Genomic DNA, 18,087 nt, shown 5'->3' on the forward strand with positions numbered 1-18,087 from the left:
GAGCAAGATCCTGTCTCAAAATTTAAAAAAAGGACAGGCTGGGCACGGTGGTTCACACCTGTAATCCCAGCACTTTGGGAGGCCAAGGCAGGTGGATCGCTTAAGGTCAGGAGTTTGAGACCAGCCTGGCCAACATGGCGAACTCTTCTCTACTAAAAATAAAAAATAAAAAAAAATTAGCCGGGCGTGGTGTTGCGCACCTGTAATTTCAGCTACTTGGGAGGCTGAGGCAGAAGTGCTTGAACGTGGGAAGCGGAGCTTGCAGTGAGCGGAGATCGCTCCACTGCACTCCAGCCTGGGGGACAGAATGAGACTGTTGTCTCAAAAAAACAAAAAGAACATAGCCCCTTTTCTCAGGAACTTAAAATTTAAATGTAGTCTCCTAATTCAATCCAGTTTTCCCTGTGACTCGTCAGTAGTTTTAAGTAAGAAAATGTCCCCCAGAGATCTTCTTGTAGTGTTTTGCTGTGCTTTTAAAAAGAGAGAAAAATTCTGGTCACTATCACTAAGTGTTTTAGAAAAAATAATTTTTTTCTGGCTCTTAGTTATATCGAGAGAGATAATTGGTGAAGATACAACAGAAATTATAGAACGTGGTGCTTTTTTATTTTTTTTAAGAGAAGGGTTTCACTGTATTGCCCAGGCTGGACTTGAGCCCCTGGGCTCAAGCAATCCTCCCTCAGCCTCCTGAGTAACTGGGACTACAGGTGCATGGCTAAAATGCTATTTGAAGAAAGATAATAGTTAAAATTAATAGTCTGCAAAGGGAACCTGATAAAAAATACAGTTTCGATGTTACTCATAATTCTGACATCTTAGAACTATAGAGTAACTCTAAAATAACGGAATTTGGGAACATTTAAAAGGAAGCATTGTTTTTTGAATGAAATCCTGAAAAGTTTGAAGTAAATAATTATTGGCTATGTTCTTGGTGATAATTTCAGGACAGAAAATTGGCCTTAAGGAGCCATAATTTCTTTTTTTTTTTTTTTTGATATGGAGTCTTGCTCTGTCGCCCTGGTGCAGCGACGCCATCTCAGCTCACTGCAGCCTCTGCCTTCTGGGTTCAAGCAATTCTCCTGTCTCAGCCTCCCGAGTAGCTGGGACTACAGGTACACGCCACCACACCTGGCTAATTTTTGTATTTGTAGTAGAGATGGGATTTCACCGTATTGGTCAGGCTGGTCTAGAAGTCCTGACCTCAGGTGATCCACCTGCCTTGGCCTCCGAAAGTGCTGGGATTACAGGCGTAAGCCACCACACCCGGCCAGGAGCCATAATTTCAACTCATGATAGTAGTTCTTGTTTGTCCAGATGGGCTCTCTTTTTTTAACAGCTTTACTGAGATGCAATTTATGTAACATACAGTTCATCCATTTAAAGGTATATAATTCGTTATTTCATAGTATATTCACAGGGTTGTGCAGCCATCATCACCGTGTTTATCACCCCAAAAAGAAACTCTGTGCCTATTAGTAGATATCCTCCATTACCTCTCCCTGCCCAGCCCTAAGCAGCCACTGAGGTTTTTTTCTCCATGGAAATTTGCCTTCATATGAATGAATTCGTATAGTACGTATAGTATATTGTCTTTTGTGACTGGATTCTTTCACTTAGCATAGTTTTCAAGGTTCATTCATGTTGTAGCATGTATCTCTATTCATTTTTATTGTTTAATAATATTCCATTATACGGATATACCATACTTGATTTAGCCAGTCATCCGTTGATGGGTGTTTTTCTTTAACTTTTTGTCTAATATGCATAATGCTGCTGTGAACATTTATGTACAAGTTTTTGTGTAATTATATGTTTTCATTTTCTCTTGGCTGTATAGCTAGCAGTGGAATTGTGGGATCATACGTAACTGTATTTATCTTTTGAGGAACTGCCAAATTGTTTTCCAAAGCAACTGTACCATTTTATGTTCCTGCTAGCAATTAATGCAGACATGATCGCTAGATGCAATTTCTGCCTTTTCTTTGTCATCATAGGATAAAGGATGTGTGTCCCGTATGCTGTTTTTACGTTGCCTAATTTGACTTGAAGACTGTCGGCTTTTATGACTTTTAAAAATATTAAATAAAACTTTATTTACTTCCTTAGGTCTGTCATCTGATAACAAACCTATGGTAAGAAATCTTTTTTTATTTCTTACACACCCAGATCTTAATTCTATATAGCTAACTTTAGAGACTCCTCCTCCCCAGATTAGCGGAAACTCTGAGAACATTAATTTTTTGACTGTTTTCAGTACAATATTGTATGTCTTGAATTTAAAAAATTGTTGGAGATACTGAGAGGTCAGGAAAATTGTCACATGTTCAATTATTGCAGATGTCTCCCTTCCTGCCGCTCTTTTTGAAAGTAAGAATGGATTTTGTTAGCCATGTATGTAACTTTGTTTTATGGTACTGGAGGCCTTATCCAGTGGCCTTAGATAATGTCTAGTTCATAATTACCACAAGAGAATCTATGGAAGCAATTTAGGATTCTGTTTGTAGATAGTGCTTTTTTTTTTTTTTTTTTTAAATACTATCCATGAAATGTGAAATCAGAGTAAAGAATGGTAGAATAAAATGGCCTTCTGGACCATTGTGACTAGTCAGCGTATTTAAAAAATTGTAACGAATGCTGTGGTGAAATAGAATCAGCTTTATGAAATCCTGCTTTAGGGGTTGCTGTTTAATATTGTTAAGTGAAGGTTTAATATTACTAATGAAAATTTCCTAAATATTCTTTTTTTTTTTTTGAAGCGGAGTTTCATTCTTGTTGCCCAGGCTGGAGTGCAATGGTGTGATCTCAGCTTACTGCAACCTCCACCTCACGGGCTCAAGGAATTCTCCTGCCTCAGCCTCCCAAGTAGGTGGGATTACAGGTGCCCGCCACCATGCCTGGCTAATTTTTGTATTTTTAGTAGAGACGGGGTTTCACCATCTTGGCCAGGCTGGTCTTGAACTCCTGACCTCAGGTGATCCACCCGCCTCGGCCTCCCAAACTTCTAGGATTATAGGCATGAGCCACTGCTCCTGGCCCTAAATAATTCTTACAATAGTAACAAGTCCATGTACCAAGGTTTCCAAGAAAGAGGAGAGAAGAGAATCGAGTTGGGTAGTAGTTATAGATTGTCTTCCGAAAAAGGTGCCTCCGTGATAGTTTCTCTTTTTTTGGAGATAGAGTTAAGAAATACTTGCAGAGACCATATGAGAATTAATGATTTTGGATTGTGAGTGGTAGACTTGTTTGGAGGTAATGATTTAGACATGTGTTTGCTTTCTCCAGCAGTGTTTGGCTTCCCTTGATCTTAAGCCTTCCTTAGGCTCTTGACACCTGTGATAAATGCAGGAGGCAGGGCTGAATCTTTCACTGCATTCCAGAGGAGGCCATAATCAGTGGACTGGATGGTTGCTGCTTAGTTTTCTTATTTTGCTCATAGGGTATCTTTAATGTTATAGGCTTATTTGAACTCTTAGCTTCAGACTACAGTTTCTGCATTTTTTGTTTTCCGTTTTGATTTTTTGAAACTATGTTCTTTCCCCTATGCTTTTATAGGTTAACTTGGATAAGCTGAAGGAAAGAGCTCAAAGATTTGGTTTGAATGTCTCTTCAATCTCCAGAAAGGTAACGTAGGTTCGATGGAAGTAATGTTTTTGTGACACTAGAGCAGCTTATGGAAACTACATAGCCTGGAAATGACTTTCCTGAGAATGTAGCTGGCTACAAAGCATTTCATTTCACATACTTGTTTGACTGTCACCTCCTCTCGCTGACTCTTGATTATGTTACAGGAATTATTTCACAAGCTGATTGTTTTTTCCCATGGATTGTTTTCATAGCTCTCACCCAGGCTGCTAGAGCATGGTCTACATTTCTTTTCTTTCTTTCTTTTTTTTTCTTTGAGACAGGTCATTCTGTTGCCCAGGCTAGAGTGCAGTGGTGCGATCACGGCTCACTGCATGCTTGACCTCCCTGGGCTCAGGTGATCCTCCCACCTCAGCCTCTCTTGTAGCTAAAACTACAGGCACGTGCCACCATGCCCAGCTAATTTTTTTCAATTTTTGGTAGAGACGGGATTTTGCTCTGTTACCCAAGCTGGTCTCAAACTCCTAGGCCTAAGGGATCCACCCACTTCTGCCTTCCAGAGTGCTGGGATTACAGCGTGAGCCACTGCACCCAGCCTGAGTATGGTCTATATTTCTGTTGGTTAAGATGTTAAATTCAGTGATGTTAAAACTTATTACATCTACTTTAACTTTGATAATAGGCATAATGGGAATTAACTAATCAGGAAAGACAGTCTTGTCTTTAGGTCAAAAGTACTTAGAAATAAAACTTGGAGGATTGGTGGAACAAAAATAAAAAAGTTAATTCATTCTTTATGCCCCTCAGCTAACTGATATTATTTAGTTTATTAAGCAAGATGACCTTGTTTACTTCATGCTGGATGGGGTGATTGGTTCCCCAGGGCATAGTTGCCTTGGTAGTTTTGCTAGGCACATTGGAGAAAATGATAAGCATTTTTCTATTTGCCTAGAGCAGGTGGTCTCTTAATCTTTGTTGTTTAGAACAGGAACATGTTTCTTGGTTGTCAAAGTGGTGGCAGGGTATTTGAAACCAGAAAAACCATCATTTAAGAAAAAATTTGGGCCGGTGCAGTGGCTCACGCCTGTAATCCCAACACTTTGGGAGGTGAAGATGTGCGGATCACGAGGTCAGGAGATCGAGACCATCCTGGCTAACACGGTGAAACCCCATCTCTACTAAAAATACACAAAAATTAGCCAGGCGTGGTGGCGGGCGCCTGTAGTCCCAGCTACTCGGGAGGCTGAGGCAGGAGAATGGCGTGAACCCGGGAGGCGGGGCTTGCAGTGAGCCGAGATTGTGCCACTGCACTCCAGCCTGGGCGACAGAGCGAGACTCCGTCTCAAGAAAAAAAAAAGAAAAAAATTGGTTGGGCATGGTGGCTCACGCCTGTAATCCCAGCACTTTGGGAGGCTGAGGTGGGCAGATCACCTGAGGTCAGGAGTTCGAGACCAGCCCAGCCAACATGGTGAAACCCTGTCTCTACTATAACTACAAAAATTAGCTGGGCATGGTGGTACATGCCTGTAATCCCAGCTACTTGGGAGGCTGAGGCGGGAGAATCACTTGAACCCGGAAGGCAGAGGTTGTAGTGAGCCGAGATTGTGCTACTGTACTCTAGCCTGGACAACAAAGTGAGACTCTGTCTCAAAAAAAGAAAAACATCAGTATTTCCAACTCAGCATAAAAGTGTTCAGCTCTCTAGAAAGCCATTGGAAGAAACTTACCTGACATTGGTTATATATTTTGCTTAGGAAAAAACTAAACACTAAAAGTAATCATTATTGTGCCACTGTGGAACACTTGTGCACAACTTTGTTCCATCTTTCTTCCATTTAGGTTAACTTTTTTTTTTTTTTTTTAATCTTTTTTGAGACAAGTTCTCACTCTGATACCCAGGCTGCAGTGCAGTAGCATCATCACAACTCATTGCAGCCTCCATTTCCCAGGCTCAAGCAAGCCTCCCACCTCAGCCTCCTGAGTAGGTGGGACCACAGATGTGTGCCACCATGCCTGGCCAGTTTTTTGAATTTTTTTTTTAGAGATGAGGTCTCCCTGTGTTGCCCAGCTGGTCTCAAACTCCTGGCCTCCTGTGTCGGCCTCCCAAAGTGCTGGACTATAGGTGTGAGCCACTGTGCCTGGCCTGGGTTATCATTTTTTATATTAACCAGAAATACAGCATCAGGTCCGTGTGCCTAGCATGATGCTGAGACCATTGGTGCTCAGTGGGAATACTTGCTCATTTTTGTGAAGTAAGAAAAAATTTGGAGTTGAGAGGCAGAGTATGTGATTCTTAAGCCACATGCACTTTAATTGGGAAGGGCTGTTACAAACCAAAGGTCATGACTGGGCACGGTGGCTCACACCTGTAATCCCAGCACTTTGGAGGCTGAGGCGGGTGGATCACGAGGTCAGGAGTTAAAGACCAGCCTGGACAAGATGGTGAAACCCCATCTCTTCTAAAAATACAAAAAATTAGCCAGGCGCGGTGGCAGGTGCCTGTAATCCCAGCTACTTGGGAGGCTGAGGCAGGAGAATCGCTTGAACTTGGAGGGCAGAGGCTGCGGTGAGCCGAGATTGCACCACTGTACTCCAGCCTGGGTGACAGAGTGAGAGTTCATCTCAAAAAAAACAAACAAACAAATCAACCAAAGGTCACTTGTGTTGTGCCAGATGGCCAAGGGGAAGGGTGCCTTGGTTCTGTGGCCCTAGTTCTCATCTGTCTTCTCTTTTATATGAGGGCTAGATGTGTGAGAACCCCAGCAGTAGAAATTCACTCCATCTTCTAAGGAATTGTCTGTGTTCCTTCAGAATTTACAACATTGAACATCATATCTCTTACTACATAGCTCATAGCTCCTACTACACATTGCTGAAAAGAATTTGTCCATCAGTGCTATACTGTATACCTGTGTTATTTTTATAGTATTTCATTACAGGAATATCAGGTCTTTCTCTTCCCTTCCCTAGAAGTTTTCTCTTTCTTTGACATTTTTTCATTTTCAGTCCACAGGAGGCTGAGTAAAACAGATACGTATATTAACTTTGTGACTTTGAGCAAATTACTGAACTTCTTTGATCCTCATCTGTAAGACTTAGAGCAATAACTAGCAACCTAGTTGGGAAGAGTAAATAATTGGATACAGGGCCAGGTGCCGTGGCTCATGCCTGAAATCCCATTATTTTGGGAAGCTGAGGTGGGATGATTAATTGAGCCCAGGAGTTTGAGGCTGCAGTGAGCCATGATACTGACACTGCACTCCAGCCTGGGTGAGAGAGTGAGACCCTGTCTTTTTTTTTTTTTTTCTGAGACAGGGTTTTGTTCTCTCAACCAGGCTGGAGTGCAATGGTGCAATCGCAGCTCACTACAACCTCTGCCTCCTGGATTCAAGTGATTTTTCCCACCTCACCCTCCTGAGTAGCTAAGAATATGGGAGTGCGCCACCGTGCCCAGCTAATTTTGCATTTTTAGTATAGATGGGTTTTCTTCATGTTGTCCAAGCTGGTCTTGAACTTTGGCCTCAAGTGATCCACCCACTTTGGCCTCCCAAAGTGCTGGGATTACAGGCGTGAGCCACCGCAACATGGCCTAGACTCTGTCTTAAAAAAAAAAAAATTGTATACAGTATTTGAAATTACCTAACAGTGATACTTTGACCTTCAATAAATGTTATTTATCTTCCTTTTTTCTTAGTTCAGTTCTGTTGGTAAATTGGCTTTATGGCCTTAAAATTGAGTCAATTAACTTGACTCAATTTTAGTTTTAGTTGATCATGGATAAGATTTCAGCGCCCATTTTAAGTCTCTGGAGGGTTGTAATACAATAATGGTAATTGGCAGAACTCTGGCTGTGAGCTTCCTTCTTTAATAACATTGACTGTCAATATGTATAGCATATTTTTTATTTGCGTATGTGCTAGAGTAGTGCATCTGAAATTATCTGTGGCAAAAAACTAGTTTAAAAATTTTTTTGATTATTGCAGTGATACTTTTTAAAATACAATTAAAATGTTACAACAGCATTAAATTATTCTGAAAGTTTCTTAACATTTTCAATTTCTGGACCTTTACACACTGGTAAGAAACAGTTTGGAGACTAGCACCAGGAGGCAGACTGTATTTTAAGTAGCACTTTACTAGAATATGTATGGTTCCCAGGGACTACTTCGCTTGGAGATTTGTGACCTTTTGAGATGTCCTCTTTGAGTAGTATAGGTCCCATTTACATTGGTTATAAGTCTTGATTTTCAGAACCATCCTAATTTAAACATTTTGGTCTGTTTTGTCCCATAAACCGTCACAGTGTCCCAGAAATGCTGATGTTTTGCTGTCTACACCAGCATTGTCCAATAAAACTTATTTACAAAGGCATTTGTGGCTAGTGGCTACCGTATTGGACAACTCATATCTAGCTTATATCTCCCACACAGCTTTCATACTTGGAAGTGATGTAGAAGTTATTTATCAGGCCACATACTTGGACCACTGTTAATCTGTAGCTGAGAATTTTTTTAAATAATTGTAGAAAATATAAGCAGTTTCAGAGTAAATCTATGAAAGGAGAGAAGTTGGAGGAAAAGGAGTAAGACATAAGAAAAGTAAGGATTCTTTTTTTCTAGAACTTAGTGTTCTAGTTCCACATCCTGGAATTGCAGCTAGGTACATTGTCTGGTGAGAATTGCCTAGTTCTTGTGCTTAACTATTTATCACTAGAATGAGTTGCTACGTAGTGTTTGGTTGGTTGGCAGAGGTTAGTGACTTGGTTAAGTTTGTGTTTACGGAACTGCCAGATGAGCATACTTTTGTCCACTTCATCCTGGGATTCTGGGTTCCAATGTAGCCCTCTATATAATTTGGTCACTTGTCTTTAAGTTGTTTAATTCTCTAGGCACAGATTTTATTCAGTTAGATGTGGTACAAATAGTGGAGGTTAGCAGGTAGCGTAGCCTCTTCTCTATTCCTAGTATTCTAAACAAAACAATGAAAAACCCACTTTTTGTCATCTCTGTTGTCTGCTTGATCCAATTTACGACCCTGCATGCTTGCTGATTTCTCTTTAGTGGACTTGGCTACTGATCAGTGTAGTGTATGAATAAAGAGAGGAAGTATATGAGAGCAAATGAGCCATGGATTGAATAATGTTTATGGTTGATTTCTTTTTTTCTTTTTTTTAGAGATAGGGTCTCATGTGTGGCCCAGACTGGTCTCCAATTCCTGGGCTCAAGTGATCCTCCTGCCTCAGCCTCCCAAAGTGCTGGGATTACAGGTGTTAGCCACTGTGCCCAGCCTAATTTTTTTTTTTATTTGTCACAATCTGCTCATCTCCTCTTCATATTTTAGATTTATGGCTTGAGCATATTACAGATTTAAGAACCTGAGTCTGCTATTTTTCCTAGGCTGCCTTTTGCATGACTATTTATATATTTCAGTTTTTAGCTCCACTAGTATACTATACACATATCAGGCACTACACAGAAATGTAAAGAAATCTCTCTCCCACCTGCCCCCAGCCTCTGCTAAATCATCATCTCCTTTTCCCTCTGCCCAAGAAAAGTCTGTTCGTTCATGTTTCCAGCTTAAGTCTCAGTGAACAGAGTCTTACTGGTTTAGGCTAATGGAAAGTGACAAGGCAAAGAATGGCATGGGCATTTACAGAAATTTTTTACACAAGAGGCTGTAAATTGTCCCCTTCAACTCTTTGGACTGTTTGAGGATAGAGTGGCATGCCTTTTCTCATAAGTCTCATGGTGACTGTGGACTAATAAACCTCCCACCCAACCCCCTCAAACAATAAAACTCAGATAAATAACATCTACTCTGATTAGTAACATTGCTCTGATTGATCACCAGCTAGGTTTTCTGTCTTGTGCTTGACTGGTTGTTTTTTCTCTATCTGTTTCCCATGCCTCCCAAGAGGAGTAATGTTTGGGTCAGTGCCATTGGTGAAGGACAGAACTTAGCCTGGCACATAGGAAACCATTTTTATTATTTTTTTAAGACAGGGTCTAACTCTGTCACCCAGGCTGGAGTGCAGTGGTGCAATGATAGCTCACTGCAGCCTCAGCCTCCTAGGGTCAAGTGATCCTCCCACCTCAGCCTCCTGAGTAGCTAGGACTACAGGCGTGCGCCACCATACCCAACTAATTTTAGTATATTTTGTAGAGATGAGGTTTCACCATGTTGCCCACGCTGGTCTTGAACTCCTGGACTCAAGCAGTCTGCCAGCCTCAGCCTCCCAAAGTGCTGAGATTATGGCCATGAGCCACTGCGGCTGGAAACTCATCTTTGAAAGGAGTTTGAAGCCTGGGCAACATAGTGAGACCCTGTCTTCTATAAAAAGTAAAAACAAATTAGCCAGGTGCAGTGTGGCACATGCCTGTGGTCCCAGCTACTTAGGAGACTGAGGTGGTAGGATTGCTTGAGCCTAGGAACTCGAGACTGCAGTGAGCCATGTTCATACCACTGCACACCAGCCTGAGTGATGGAGTGAGACCCCCATCTCCATAAAAAATTTAAAAAAAGAAAGAGTGGGAGATTGATAGAGGGAATAAAGCCAGCGCAGTTAATATATTTGTAGTCAAAGGATACTAGTTTTGGTAAAAACTAAGTCTGGGCTTAGTGCTATAGTATTAACGGCTGTGCTAATTTGAGTGGATTGTTTTGTATTTTTCAAACATTGGCACCCTCAGGAAGGAGAAACTTGATACTTTAGGACATTATAGGAAATCCATCTACATGGATATTTAAAAAACAAAACAAGTCTAATCCCAGGCACTAAGCAGAAAACTGGAATGTGGTTGATACTCTTCTCCTTCCCCAGGAATGTGAGGGCAGTATATGTTACTGATTCTTGATTACTAGTAGAAGATACAAGCATCTTATATCCTTATTGACCTTAGTACATCTTCCTTTTTTATCTATTAGAATAGTACCAGGGTTTTTCTACTTCCAGACCTTCATATAGGTAACTGTCCTAAAGAGTTATCTTAAGTCTAGTAAACCTTGAAGGATACTTTTCCCAGGTTTATGATTTTTGCCACTCTTCTTTCCTGATGGGTACGATCGGTGTTAACACAGTGTCACAATATAAAAAGTTTAGACTGGGCACAGAGGTTCACACCTGTAATCCTAGCTCCAGCACTTTGGGGTATTGCTTGATCCCAGGAGTTCAAGACCAGCCTGGGCAACATAATAAGACCCTATCTCTGCAAAAAATAAGAATAGCCAGGCATGGTAGTGAGTGCTGGTAGTCCCAGCTCCTTGAAAGGCTGAGGGGGAAGCATTGCTTGAGTCCAGGAGGTCAAGGCTGCAGTAAGCCATGATGGCACCACTGCACTTCAGCCTGGGAAACAGCAAGACCCTATCTGAACAACAACAAAAAAGAATATAAAAAGGTTAAAAGTAAACTATGCCTCTACTGACAGTCTTCTTCATGAAGCTGGTGACTAGAATATTCTTGGATAGCTGCAGTGACCATTTTCATGAGCCTTTTGTATTACATTTTTTATCACCATTGGTAGATGAACCACTTCACAGTGAGTGAGATATTGGACCTGCCTTGTTTTTTTTGTTTGTTTTTTGTTTTTGTTTTTTTTTTGAGACGGAGTTTCGCTCTTTTGCTCAGGCTGAAGTGCAGCGGCGTGATCTCAGCTCACTGCAACCTCTGCCTTCCGGTTTTAAGCAATTCTCCTGCCTCAACCTCCCAAGTAGCTGGAATTACAGTCACCCGCCACCACGCCTGGCTAATTTTTGTATTTTTAGTAGAGATGCGGTTTCGCCATGTTGGCCAGGCTGGTCTCGAACTCCTGACTTCGTGATCTGCCCGCCTTGGCCTCCCAAAGGGACCTGCCTTGTTTGTGAGGAGCTTGTCACTTAACTATGTTGAGGTACCAAAGAGGAAGCTGAGACAAAGTCAATTCAAAGTACAGACAACCACCAGTCTTCTAGCATACAGATTTCATTGTAGCTAAATGATGGCATGCTGTTCTCAATTCACTCTCTTCTGGAGGGCCTACTGTATTCTATCTTCTATTCTCCCACCATCTGAAATAAGTGAAGAAATATTTGTTCCTTCACTTAAGTGCTAGGTTTTGATGTAGAGGTTAGCCATTGGGATGTGGAGAGATGAAAGAAGTTCATACAGCAGTCCTCCCTTATCCGTGGTTGTGCTTTCCATTGTTTCAGTTACCCTCAGTCAATCACAGTCCTAAAATATTAAATGGAAAATTCCAGAAACAAACAGTTTATAAATTTTAAATTGCACACTGTTCTGAGTAGCATGATAAAATGTTGCCCTGTCCTGCTCGGGTATGTGAATCATCCCCTTGTCCAGCATATCCCTACTACTTCCCCATTAGAGCAATGCTTGTATTGAAGTAACTGTTATTTTACTTATTATTGGCCCTAATGCATAAGAGTAGTGATGCTGGCATATTGTTGTAATTTTTTTTTTTTTTTTTTTTTTTTTTTTGAGACGGAGTTTTGCACTTGTTGCCCAGGGTGGAGTGCAATGGCATGATCTCGGATCACTGCAACCTCTGCCTCCCAGGTTCAAGTGATTCTCCTGCTTCAGCCTCCCAAGTAGCTGGGATTACAGGCATGTGCCACTATGCCCAGCTAATTTTTTTCTTTCTTTATTTTTTTGAGACAGAGTTGCTCTGTTGCCCAGGCTGGAGTGCAGTGGCGCAATCTGAGCTCACTGCAACCTCCGCCTCCTGGGTTCAAGCAATTCTGCTGCCTCAGCCTCCCGAATAGCTGGTATTACAGGCACGTGCCACTACGCCCGGCTAATTTTTTGTGTGTTTCTAGTAGAGATGGGGTTTCACCATATTGGCCAGGCTGGTCTTGAACTCCTGACCTTGTGATCTGCCCACCTTGGCCTCCCAAAGTGCTGGGATTATAGGCATGAGCCACTGTGCCCGGCCTTACTTATTTATTTATTTTGAGACAAGGTCTTGCTCTGTCGCCCAGGCTGAAGTGCAGTGGCATGATCACAGCTAACTGCAGCCTCCACCTCCCAGGCTTAAGTGACCCTCCCACCTCAGCTTCCTGAGAAGCTGGGACTACAGGCACAAACCAACACGCCCAGTCAATTTTTCAATTTTTTTGTGGAGACAGGGTCTCACTGTGTTACCCAAGGTGGTCTCAAACTCTTGGGCTCAAGTGATCCTCCCGCCTTGGTCTCACAAAGTGCTAGGATTACAGGGTTGGGCCACCATGCCTGGCCTGTTCTGTTTCATTATTGCTATTAATCTCTTATTGTGTCTAATTTATAAATTAAAATTACAGGTAAAATCATAGTATATATAGAGTTTGGTACTATTTGAGGCTTCAGGGTATTTTGGAATGTATCCCCCTGTATAAGAGGGACTGCTGTACTATGGATATAGAAGTTGGCCACCAACCTTCTCAGAGGGTCTGTAATTAGGATTTCTTAGTTTAAGTATGGCTGTATAAACCTTTTCCAAAGAAGAATGATGGGGCCATGCATAGGATATTACCAACATGGAACTTTATAAACCTAAGGAACCATAAGCTATGGTGAAGAATTTGGTAGAATATCTTTAAAGGAAGTAGTGGTAGAAGAATTAGATCCCAGAATAAGTTGGAAAAGTAGCCTGCTTAGTAAGTTTGGGTTCTATCCAAATATACTCAAGCAGCAGTGCCTAGGCTTAGTGTAATATTTAATTCTCCATTTTTCTTTCTCATACAGCCATGGGACCAAGAAAAACGCAGATAGTAGACTTGTAAATGGAAAAAACAAAACTCAACGTAGGCTCCCTCAGCCATTGATACCTCACGATCAAGAGCTTTCGGAGGAATTTCCCCTCTCCTTCATCCTAGTTTATCAGTTTTCCCAAAAATCCTTCTTCCATTTGAATAACTGTTCTTTTCAACTTAGATTAACCAACAAGAAAAGAAGATAACTCTATGGTAGATAGAGATAGCAATTGAGAGTGGATATCTTAGAAGATAAATTCCAGGAAAAGCTAAAACTCAACCTCACATAGTCTTCAGGATTTCTTAGATAACATTTCTTGGAGTTTTTTGTTTGTTTGTTTAGTTTTTTGTGTTTTGTGTTTTGTTTTGTTTTGTTTTGCTTTGCTTTTTGAGACAGAGTCTCACCCTGTCGCCCAGGTTGGAGTGCAGTGACACCATCTTGGCTCACTGCAACCTCCGCCTCTTAGGTTCAAGTGATTCTCCTGCCTCAGCCTCCTGAATAGCTTGGATTACAGGTGTGCGCCACCATGCCTGGCTAATTTTTTGTATCTTTAGTAGAGACAGGGTTTCAACATGTTGGCCAGGCTAGTCTTGAACTCCTGATCTTGTGATCCGCTGGCCTCGGCCTCCCAAAGTGCTGGGATTACAGGCGTGAGCTACCACACCTGGCCTCTTGGAGCATTTTTAAGACTAAACAAATAGTTAACCACTCCTTTACATTCCCTTTTCATTCATAATACTTTGAAAATAAATATTGGGCCTTTTCAAGGAGAGATACAATGTGTAATCCTATATCTGTTTTCTTCCTCTCTGTCTCCTCCACTTTAAGATAAAAAAAATACACTACTTTTCCCCACCCTCCCAATGGAACAAACTTTGAGGGAGTGGTAAAAGGAGCTGTTTAAAGGGGAAACAGGTCAGCACAGTGGCTCACACTTGTAATCTCAGCACTTTGAGAGGTCGAGGCAGGCGATCACCTCTGGTCAGGAGTTTGAGACCAGCCTGGCCAACATGGTGAAACCCCATCTCTACTAAAAATACAAAAATTAGCTGGGTGTGTTGGCTTACACCTGTAGTCCCAGCTACTCGGGAGGCTGAATCACGAGAATTGCTTGAACCCTGGAGGTGGAGGTTGCAGTGAGCTGAGATCATGCTGCTGCACTCCAGCCTGGGCAACAGAGACTTGGTCTCAAAAATAATAATTTAAAAAAAAAAAAAAAAGAGGAAACAATGGGGGAAACTCTTTGACCTCAGTTTGTTCCATCATCTGGTTCTTCATTTGTCCCTGCGGAGGAACAGAACTTGTCTTTTGTCTGTAACACAAGTACATCATCTCCCTCCCTTCCCAGTTTCCCCCACACCCACACTTCTCACTTCCTTTTATTATGGTTCCAATCAATGATGTCAGTTATGTGCGCCGTTCAACTGCTGTTGAACAACTTGGCTATAGGAATTTGGAAGAGCAAAGAGGCAGAATGGAATTTTTCTCTCCTAACTAGGGCGCTAGACAATGTATTCTAATTTCAACCAGAGAAGTAGGAGACAGGTGTTCTTTGCTCAACTTCTCTTTCTACTGTCCTACTATTCCCTAATCCTCCAACACATACTTTTTACCTAGCCAATGTATGAGGAAAAAATTGGACGAGATGTTAGACATATAAATTGAACATTTTAAGAGGAAAGGTTTGGCCGGGTGTGGTGGCTCACACCTGTAATACCAGCACTTTGGGAGGACAAGGCAGGTGGATCATGAGGTCAGGAGATCGAGAACATCCTGGCTAACATGATGAAACCCTGTCTCTACTAAAAATACAAAAAATTAGCAGCGCGTGGTGTCATGCGCCTATAGTCCAGCTACTTGGGAGGCTGAGGCAGGAGAATCGCTTGAACCCAGGAGGCAGAGGTTGCAGTGAGCCTAGATGGCGCCGTCACTGCACTCCAGCCTGGACGACAGAGTGAGACTCCATCTCAAAATTAAAAAAAAGAAGGAAAAGTTTTTAAAATTTAGGGAAACAAGGTGAAATTTTTGATGCTATGTCAACATTCATGGCTGGTGCCTTGCCCTATATTTACTGTAAACTAGGTATTTGGGAAAGTTCTGTTAGATGTTTAGACTTCCCTAAAAGTGCATGGCTGAGATCATTAAGCTCTTGTACCTTTTAATTTTATGTATTTCTCTCTGATTTCATTCACTGAATTTGCACCTGAAGAACTTCAGGTAAAGAAATTTGTAGTAAGAAAAAACTCTTTTCTATTTCGCCTGGTCAATACCCCCTCCATAGTGTCTTTGCATTCCTTTGTCTAACATGTCAGAACTGATGACTTTGATAAAAAACACGTTTTATACCTCTCTTTGGCCCCCTGCTCGTCTTTACCACGAGAGTAAACACAGCCTGAAAGGGAGAAGAGTGCTGGGTTCTGTTAAGTCTGTTTTACTTTTCTTTTTTTTTTTTAAATTTTATTATTATTATACTTTAAGTTTTAGGGTACATGTGTACAATGCGCAGGTTTGTTACATCTGTTTTACTTTTCAATATGTTCAGTTGTTTTTGCCAGCCTAGTTCTTGAGATGGGCTTATTCTCTGGGTAAGAGTTTTTTCTTTTTTCTTTTGAAAGTACCACTCTTAGTATATAAGGTAAATAATTTTAAAAATTACATTATATCCGGTTGTATATCTAATTTTAGGGTGGTAGATAGTTGGCCTGGCTTTTCTAAGTGAAGCAATATCTATCCACACTCCCAAATACTCTCCCCAGCTGTGGTGAAATGTGAGCTCTCTGAATCCAAGTATACTCAGCCCTCTGTATCCATGGGTTCCACATCTGTGGATCAAAAGCATTTGGGGGGAAAAATACAACAATAAAAAATAATACAAATGAAGCAGTATCGTATAACAGCTGTTTATATATAAGTACTCTAGAGATGATTTAAAGTATGTAGGCGGATGAGCATAGGTTATATGCAAATACTATGCTATTTTTTTCTTTTGTTTTGTTTTTAAAGATGTGGTCTCACCCTCTTATAGAGTGCCGTGTCCCAGATCATGGCTCACTGCAGCCTCCACCTCCTAGGCTCAAGTAATCCCACCTTATCCCCGGCAAGTAGCTGGGACCACAGGCATGTACCACCACGCCCGGCTAATTTTATTTTGCAGATATAGGGTCTCCCTATTTTGCCCAGGCTGGTCTCAAACTCCTGGGCTCAAGCAGTCCTCTTGCCTCTCAAAGTGCTTGGATTGCAGGCGGAAGCCACTGCACCTAGCCTTATGTCATTTTATATAAGGGACTTGAGCACCCACAGATTTTGGTATCTGCAGGTGGGGGCAGGGGTGGTCCTGGAACCAATGCTTCTTGGATACTGAGGGACAACTGTATATCCTTCAAAGTCTGTATGGGAGGAAATAAAGTGGTGTTGGGGACGGAATTTTTTGGTATGTGTATGTGATTAATTTTTTTGTTAGGAAATTTTGGTTAAAGGCTCCACATGTTGTGAGAGCTATAGCAGAATGGGAATGTTTAGAATGTATGTTAATACTTGAGAGGCTTGTATATGTGGGTTCAGTTAAAATAAGATTGAACAATTATGGGATAGTCCATTTTCTTATGTACTCACCAAAATAGCAAAGTTGCTCTTCATGACTGATAGCTGAAGAAGGTCAGATCCCATAGTATTTTGGAGATGGAGGTGGGGACAAGGCAGGACATCAAATTGGAGATATTTTAAGGGGAATACTTGCTGGTGATGTTTGTAAATTAGCAAAGACCCCATTTTTTTTTTTTTTTTTTTTTGAGATGGAGTCTCACTCTGTCGCCCAGGCTGGAGTGCAGTGGCACGATCTCGGCTCCCTGCAAGCTCCGCCTCCTGGGTTCACGCCATTTTCCTGCCTCAGCCTCTCCCAGTAGCTGGGACTACAGGCGCCCGCCACCATGCCCGGCTAATTTTTTTTTTTTTTTGTATTTTTAGTAGAGACGGGGTTTCACCGTGGTCTCGATCTCCTGACCTCGTGATCCGCCCGCCTCGGCCTCCCAAAGTGCTGGGATTACAAGCGTGAGCCACCGCGCCCGGCCAAAGACCCCATTTTTAATATAATATGAAGTCCCTTGTTAAGATCTAGAAAATTTTAACTCCTTTCTTCCTCTCCCCTTCCTTTGCTACTCTTTTCTTCATAGTGGTTTTTGTTTTTTTTTTTTTTTTTTTGAGACAGAGTCTTGCTCTGTTTCCCAGGCTGGAGTGCAGTGGCACGATCCCAGCTCACTGCAATCTCTGCCTCCTGGGTTCAAACAATTCTCCTGCCTCAGCCTCCTGAGTAGCTGGGACTACAAGTATGCACCACCATGCCCGGCTAATTTTTGTATCTTCGGTAGAGGCTGGGTTTAACCATGTTGGCCAGGCTGGTCTCGAACTCCTGACTTTGGGTGATTCATCCACCTCGGCCTCCTAAAGTGCTGGGATTACAGGTGTGAGCCACCATGCTTGTCCATTTTTTTCCATGTTTTTTTTTTTTTTTTTTTTTAATTTTAACCTTTTACCTCCCAGAGCAGATTCTTAGGAAAGAAATAGAAATGTGTGGCTGGGCGTGGTGGCTTGCATCTATAATCCCAGCGCTTTGGGAGGCCAAGGCAGGCGGATCACAAGGTCAGGAGATGGAGACCATCCTGGCTAACATGGTGAAACCCTGTCTCTACTAAAAATACAAAAAAATTAGCTGGGTGTGGTGGCACACACCTGTAATCCCAGCTATTTGGGAGGCTGAGGCAGGAGAATGGCTTAAACCCGAGAGGTGG

The 18,087-nt window shown here is 41.9% G+C and overlaps 1 protein-coding gene across 8 annotated transcripts in view; it reads left to right on the plus strand.

The window, feature by feature from the left end:
- SARNP (SAP domain containing ribonucleoprotein) overlaps window positions 1-18,087 on the plus strand; it is an 83,318-nt gene that overhangs the window by 40,448 nt on the left and 24,783 nt on the right. For all 8 annotated transcript variants that reach the window (XR_008652196.2, XR_008652197.2, XM_055250708.2 and 5 more), the window contains 2 exons: window positions 2,107-2,132; window positions 3,553-3,621. Coding sequence is in view for 6 of the 8 variants with exons in the window: in XM_055250708.2 (XP_055106683.2) it covers window positions 2,107-2,132; window positions 3,553-3,621 (95 nt within the window). In the remaining 2 variants the exon portion in view is untranslated. The remainder of the gene's footprint in view (window positions 1-2,106; window positions 2,133-3,552; window positions 3,622-18,087) is intronic.

Source organism: Symphalangus syndactylus, chromosome 17 (genome assembly GCF_028878055.3).
Source record: "Symphalangus syndactylus isolate Jambi chromosome 17, NHGRI_mSymSyn1-v2.1_pri, whole genome shotgun sequence".
Lineage (NCBI taxonomy): Eukaryota > Metazoa > Chordata > Mammalia > Primates > Hylobatidae > Symphalangus > Symphalangus syndactylus.